We start from the raw sequence: 7,502 nt of genomic DNA, 5'->3' as shown, positions 1-7,502 counted from the left end.
ACCACTGACGCTTCTGGAATAGCCGTAGGAGGCATTTTGTCGCAGGGAGAAATAAATAAAGATCGACCAGTGGCGTATGCCTCACGGACGTTAACTGACAACGAAATAAAATACGACACATATGAAAAGGAAGCTTTGGCAATAATATACTGCGTCAAACATTTTCGACCATACCTGTACGGACGGAAATTCACTCTGGTTACAGACCATAAACCCTTGCTTTGGTTCAAAAACGCACAAGATGCGAACATGAGAATACTTGGAGATTAAAATTAGCAGAGTACGAATATGACGTAGTATATAAGGCAGGTAAAACCAATGTAAATGCCGATGCTTTATCCAGAAATCCTGTAGATTTCAAAGAAGCAACCTGCAATATAATCCATCAGAATAAAATTTTAAACCCTAACAATCCGAACGATGCAGAAATAATTTCTAAAATGTTAGAAGAATTCGAAGAGGAAGAGGAAGAAGAGGACGAAAATTTCGAATTATATCTTTCCGATGAAGAAAAAATTGATTCTCTAGTACCTGATAACGATTTACCTGAAGGAAATACGGACTCAGTACCATTTACTCACGAGGAACTCTGTGAGCCGCCGAGACTACAAATTACCGAGAGGTAATTAATTCATGACCATCCTACTTATAATAAAATATAAACTCGGAGCCAGACAAAAAATAAAAACATTCATCAAGGAAAATCATCGCAAAGATCACAAGGAAAGGAAAACGAAATTGAAGAGATACAAGATAGAAACGATCCACCTGATAAGGAAAACGACACCGAGGATGATGCAAGCAGTGAAGATGAAGATCAAGAACCAAATAATAAGAATAAAAACTTAAGAACAGAACCTACTGTTACTAATATTCAGACATTTAAAAGTACCATAATTAATATTAATTATTATTAACGCGGTTAATTAATATTAACCGCGATCTATTATTTCTACGCAAGGATAACGTCGCATACTTCGTTGATACCAAAGGGAAACCGCTAGATTCGGGTTCACAAAAATTATTCGAACGTAATGAAATTCCAAATTTGAATCCGCTTATCTTAGGAGAAGCAAAGGCAGTAAAATATAAAAAATACTATCACATAGCTCTGCCTATTAGTGAAGGACAACGAGAAGGTCCAACGATGACTTTAAACCAAATCACCACGGTAATAAAAAGTTTACGTAGTATCATCGATAAACTAAAAATAGAAACAATTAGTATTTCACAACGGATTTCATTAACAATGTACTGTGGAACGACATAAAATCTTTGCTACAAATAATTTTCATCGATTCAACCACCAAGTTAATTATATGCAATGGATTAATAAAATATCCGCCTAAGGATCTTCGTTCTGTCATAATCGGCGAAATGCATTGTTCGCCTACTGGAGGACACCGAGGTGTCACGAAAACATATCACAGAATAAAACACAACTATTACTGGGAGAATTTAAAATCTGACATTCAACAATATATTCAACAATGTTTGCAATGCCAACTGAAAAAATTAGTACGAGTAAAAACCAAACAACCTATGGTAATTACAGACACGCCAGGATCCTCCTTCGATAAGGTTGCCATGGATATTGTGGGACCCTTACCGCAAACCGAAAGAGGCAACGAATATATTCTAACATTGCAAGATCAACCAACTAAATTTTGTATGGGAGTACCTTTGCCCGATCAAACTTTTGAAACAATAGCGGAGGCTTTCGTAGAGAGATTTATTTGTGTATTAGGATCACCTAAAGCTATATTGACGGATCAAGGAAGAAATTTTATTAGTGATTTAATGAAAAAGATAGCAAAAATATTCAGAATTCGCAAATTTCGCACAACCGCCTTTCACCCTCAATCAAACGGATCATTGGAAAGATCACATCATGCACTGGGAGAATACTTAAAACAATATGCAAATACGCAAAAGCAATGGGACAGATGGATCAGCCTCGCGATGTTTAATTACAACACTAGTGTACACGAGGCAACAAAACATACTCCGTATGAATTAGTTTTCGGAAAAATAGCCAGAATTCCTTCAAGCGAATCCCTGGCACCGGACGATAAACTAGCCAGCTACGATGATTACCTAATAAATCTTGTCACACAACTCCATTCTATACAAACAAACGCTCATAAAAACGTAGTGGAGGCTAAACTTAAGTCGAAGAAACATTACGACAAAAAACTTAACCCTCAGACCTTTAAACCCGGAGATCGGGTATTTCTACTAAAAGGGCCTAAACCCGGAAAATTCGGAGATCAGTATACTGGCCCTCATGAAGTCCTTGAAATATTAAACAGAAATAATATTAAAATTAGGATAAAGAAAAATAGTCGCATTGTTCATCCAAACCGCTTGCGAATTTCTCATATAAAACCAAATAGTAATTAAACAAATTAAAATCAACATTTCAAATGGATATCAGACGCATCAATACCAAAGAACTGAGTCGTGGGCCCCTAAAGGTCAGGGTCATCAAGGTAAACTTACCAACATACTTCTGGGTCCAGCTCGGACACGCCCGTGAAGACCTCGAGGAACTCTCAGAAGAACTTACGCACTGAATGGCACGCAGGGGACGATTCCTGCGTCAAAACCTTGATCGCATATTACCTGATGAATCAGTAGCTGTCCGTGAAGGAAAAACATGGCAAAGAGGAGTAGTAGTTCGTCTCGAGAGTAAAAACATGGTCACCGTCGCGCTGCGAGATTGGGGCCGTATCATTCAGCGCCCAATTGAAGATATGCATGTATTGGAGGATCGATTCCGCGAACTAAATTGGCAAGCCGTTCCTTGCGGGCTTGCTCATCTTTGCCTCGTCGGAGCAAGGTCGAGATGGCCCCGGAGAAGCAGGGATCTCACCAGATTACTACTGGAAAGGAGAGAGGGATGGATGCGAATTATCAGGAGTATTGCAGACGAAAGCGCCGTAATCACCTTTGAACCTAGGCGCGAGAGCGAAGACGAAATGAGCAGCCTAAAAAATTTGCTCATTTCAATGGGATGCGCTCAACACACCGACGACGAAATAGTGCCGACAATACCCGGTGTATTATAAGTTAAATAAGATAAGGATAAGACCGTATTTATAAGATATTTTTAAGACCGTAATTTTTCCTTTTTGATACTTAAACAAAATCCCTAGCAATAAGTAACATATAAAATAAAAATACAAAATCCTTGAAAAAAAAAGGAGAAAAATAAATAAATACATACACATATGTGTTTTATAAATAATAATAAATAAATACATATATCTTAGAAAAAAAAAATATATATATCCTATAATAAAATTCAAGTATTTTGTATATGCTTCTATAGAAACTAATTTTATAAATACACGTATACATACACACGCATATAATCTTTCCTCTCTTTCTCGAAACTAAGCAATAATTCGATCATCGGTTACAGTACATACGAGATGCCAGGGTGCAACAATCTGTGCCGGACCATTCATGAAAAAAAGACAGAACCTTACATAGTAACCAGGGAACATCACTGGTATGCTTATAAATATTTAACAAATCTCCGGTGTATCACTACATGGGAGAACCAGCCGATGTACCAACATTCTGGTAATCGGTCCAAAATTTGTCAAAATTGCTATAAATACGAGCCTGCCAATTTAAGATTCAAATATTTACTCGTGTTCTCGCATCATTTAGTTCATATGGATTCAATATTTGAACAAGCAAAATGCACTAACTGTAATAAAGTAATGACCATAACCAGAGAAGCGGAAGAATGTTCTGGCTGTCTTAGAATTTCAAAATATTGATGCAAATATCAAGGCACGCTTGGATTTAGGATGGGGCCTGCCCATAAGCCTACAATACTAACATATATAACTGATACCTGGCGTTTCGTAAATATCTTTTCCTTTAACCATACCACAAACAAAGAAAAAAAAAGGGAGAGAGAGAATGAATTTAAAGACATTATATATATAAGCACATATACACACATTACATAAGTATGCAATTGACTTCCGGTTGCGAGGTGAGTGGTGATACACGCATTATATTGTAGAGGATAGAAAAGTGGATTTAAAGGTGCTGTAGAGAGTTTGCCCCTCGGGGAGTTTATGTTACAGGAGACGGGGGTCTTTAACCCTTGAGCTGAGCAAAAAAAAATAGCTCGTTTTTCTGATCGAAGGGCGAGCGAAAGAGAGTGTGATATCGAAGAGTGCATCCTAACCTAAAAACATCGAAGTGACAGCATCCGATGGCGATCGAGAACATCTGGGACGGCCGAAAGAGCCGGAAGGATGGGTAGGGCGGAATAGCGGCGGATCTTAGCCAAGGACGAGACGGGGGTTGTTAACCCGGCGAGCGAAAGAGAGAGTGATATCGAAGAGGGCATCCTAACCTAAAAGCATCAAAGTGTCAGCATCCGACATCGATCGAGAACATCTGGATCGGCCGAAAGAGACGGAAGGAGGGTTTTTGGCGGCAATCCGTCGGGGCCCTGTATGTACAGCGGGCGACACGAGGCCAGAAGCCGGGTCGCGCAAGCGCGGGTTTGAAATCGCCAGTAACGGGAGTTCCAGGGGAGCGGAAGTGAGTGAGTGAGAGAGAGAGAGAGAGAGAGAGAGAGAGAGAGAGAGAAAGTTAAATAGGAAGCATATATTGGGATTCGCAATCGAAGCGAATTCAGCGAGGAATTCCGGCGCGCACGCTGGGACGAGCTCGGGAAGGAGAGCGGTGTCGAGGAGCGTACGCGCATAAGCATAGAGGAAGGTGGGGTGAGGAGGGGAATGAATGAGAGAGCGGAGAGTGAGAGAGAGAAAGCCGAGACTTTAGGCGAGCCGGTAGAGGAAGGTGGGGACAAGGTGCAGGAGTGGCTGAGTGGCAAGTGGGGAGAAGGAAGCGTAGTGAAGGGAAGGGGGGAAAAGAAGGGGGAAGACAAGAGCGGAGCGGGGAAAGGAAGAAGAGGCAGACCGACTAAGGCGGAGAACCTGGGGCGAGAGAGAAGGGATAGCAGTGCGAGCGGCAGTATTATTTTGCATTTATCGAAACGCAATAGAGGAAGTGACTCCGATTCGGACCAGGAGGAAAAGGATAAGAAAAAGCAGAGGGTAAAGATTGAGATGGTGAACGTGGATTTTAAAGAAGAGCGAAAAGAAAAGACAGAAGGGAGAATGGAGAAAATGGAAGAGATTATGAGAAGATTGTTGGATGAAACGAAACGAGAAATTATGGAAAAAGTAGAACAAACAGGGGAAGAAATAAGGAGAGAGTTAAAAAAGGAAATGAAGGAAGAGATTGGAAAAATAAGAGCAGAAGAAAAAAAGGAAAGAGAGAAATTAGAGAATGAGCTAAAAGAACTAAAAGAAAAAGTACAAGAGATGGAGAAGAAGAATAGCGACCAAGAAAGAAGAGAGAGAAGATTAAATATTGTTATAAAAGGGGTAGAAGTAAAGGGAGGGAGTGTTAGAGAGATGGTGGGAAGTGTGTTTGAGAAAATAGGATTGAATGAGAGTGAAATAAATGTGAAGGATGCATTTATGATTAGAGGGAAAGAGAGAGAGAGTATGATAATGGTAAAATTGAACAGTATGTATGATAAACGAAGGATAATGGAGAAGAAAGGCAAATTAAGAGGATCGAGAGTGTATGTGGATGATGACATGACGAAGAGTGAAAGAGATAGACAGAGGGAGATTAGGAGGTGGGCAAAAAATGAGAGAGACAAGGGTAAGAGTGTGAAAGTAGGGTTTGGGAGGGGGTGGTTAAATGGAAAAGAGTATGAATGGAAGAGTGAAAGAGGGTGTATGGGTGAAGTGAATTTTTAAAGAGTGCTTGCAGTGTAAATGAGAAAAAAACGGAATCCACTAAAAGGGCGAGGAGTGGGAGGGGTATTGGGGGAGGGAAAAGAGTTAGGGGGGTGGTATGGAATGTTGCAGGGTTAAAAAAGAAGGACGAGGATTTTTGGAAATTCTTGAACGATTTTGATGTGGTTGGTTTGATAGAAACGTGGGTGGATGAAAGCGGGTGGGGGAAGATGAAAGATAAAATGCCGGAAGGTTGGCGTTGGAAGTGCCAGGCAGCCAGGAGAGAGGGAGGAAAGGGAAGAGCGAAAGGGGGAATTGTGACTGGAGTGAGAAGGGAGCTGGAGGAAAGAGAGATTGGGTATGAGGAGAAGGATGGTATACAAGAAAGGGAAGTGGTTATAGATAGGGAGAGGTGGAGATTTGTAATAGTGTATAATAGGGAGGGACGAAAAGAATGTCTGGTTGATCTAAATGAGGTGATTAAAGAAGAGGAAGAGGGAATGTTAATGATAGCGGGGGATTTTAATGCTAGAATAGGGAAAGAAGAAGGGTGGAATAGGCAAAGTATAGAGGGAGACAGAACAAAGGAGGAAGATAGCAGAGAGTCCAAAGATAAAGTAGTAAATAAGCAAGGAAGGGATTTGATGGAGGTGATAGAAGAAAGAGGATGGATGGTTCTGAATGGAGAAAAGGAAGGTGATGAGAAGGGGGAGTGGACCTATGAGAAGGGAGGAGGGAGGTCAGTAATTGATTTTGGTATAGTGAATTGGGAAGCCTGGGAGAGAGTAAGGAGATTTGAGGTAGGGTGTAGGGGGGAGTCAGACCATCAGCCAATTTTGATAGAGTTAGGGAAATATTATGAAAGGGAAGAAGAGAGGGTAGGGGAAGAATTAAGATTTCAGGACTGGACAGAGGAGGGTACGAGCAAGTACAGGAAGGCAATAGAAAAGGTAGAATGGATAGGGGGAGGGGTGAGAGAGAGATGGGAAGAGTTGGAAAGAGAAATTAATAAGGCGGTGGAGTTTAAAAAAGGGGGGAAGAGAAAAGGGATAGGGTGGTGCCCATGGTGGGATGTAGAGTGTAGAGAAAAAAAGAAAGAGATGAATAGAGCGCGAAGAAGGTACAGAAGAGAACAGGAAGAAGGAAGGTATGACGAATTCGTACGGTGTAAAAAGGAGTATAGAAAGTTGTGTGAAGAGAAAGAGAGGGAACAGAAGAGACGGGAGGAAAAGGAGGTACAAAATATAAAGACAGAAGCAGAGGCGTGGAAATTTATAAACAGAGGGAGAAAGAAAAGGGAGGGAGTATGTAAAGAAATTGAAATGGAGGTCTGGGTCAAGTACTTCACTGAAAGCTTAGGAGGAATTGAGGAAAGAAAAGGGGAGGGAAAGAGAATACGGGAAGCGGACAGGGTGGGAGATGAGGGGATAGGGATAGAAGAGGTTAAAAATGAAATAAAAAGGTTAAAAAGAGGGAAAGCAGCAGGACTGGATGGAATAAAGAATGAGGCATGGAAGGAAGGAGGGGAAATAATTGGGAAGAGTTTGGAGAAGATATTAAAGGGGGTATGGAAAGGGGAAGGGTTCCCAGAGAGCTGGAGAGTAGGAGTGGTTGTACCGATATGGAAGAGAGGAGAGAGAAGGGAGCCCGGAAATTATAGAGGGGTAACGATGACGAGTACGGGGTATAAGATATACGCGAATATTTTAAACA

The 7,502-nt window shown here is 41.1% G+C and overlaps 2 protein-coding genes across 2 annotated transcripts in view; both read left to right on the top strand.

Annotated features, from left to right (window-relative positions):
- The first annotated feature begins 2,576 nt into the window (after positions 1–2,576).
- LOC108770628 (uncharacterized) lies at positions 2,577–3,071 on the top strand. The gene has a single exon (XM_018522309.1). The coding sequence runs from the start codon at positions 2,577–2,579 to the stop codon at positions 3,069–3,071; it is 495 nt and encodes a 164-aa protein (XP_018377811.1).
- Positions 3,072–4,686: 1,615 nt separating this feature from the next.
- The window catches only part of LOC108770627 (trichohyalin), an 8,104-nt gene continuing 5,288 nt past the window's right edge, over positions 4,687–7,502 (top strand). The window contains exons 1-2 of the mRNA XM_018522308.1: positions 4,687–5,712; positions 5,922–7,354. Coding sequence (XP_018377810.1) covers positions 4,773–5,712; positions 5,922–7,354 — 2,373 coding nt within the window. The 5' untranslated portion in view covers positions 4,687–4,772. The remainder of the gene's footprint in view (positions 5,713–5,921; positions 7,355–7,502) is intronic.

Source organism: Trachymyrmex cornetzi, unplaced genomic scaffold, assembly GCF_001594075.2.
Source record: "Trachymyrmex cornetzi isolate Tcor2-1 unplaced genomic scaffold, Tcor1.1 scaffold1291, whole genome shotgun sequence".
Classification (NCBI taxonomy): Eukaryota; Metazoa; Arthropoda; class Insecta; order Hymenoptera; family Formicidae; genus Trachymyrmex; species Trachymyrmex cornetzi.
The sequence above is the reverse complement of the archived record's forward strand: the minus strand, read 5'-3'. Positions and strand labels throughout refer to the sequence as shown.

Bases quoted from the DNA above. Each gene is read 5' to 3' on its own strand.
- LOC108770628 (XM_018522309.1), top strand. From the start codon at position 2,577: ATGGCACGCAGGGGACGATTCCTGCGTCAAAACCTTGATCGCATATTA.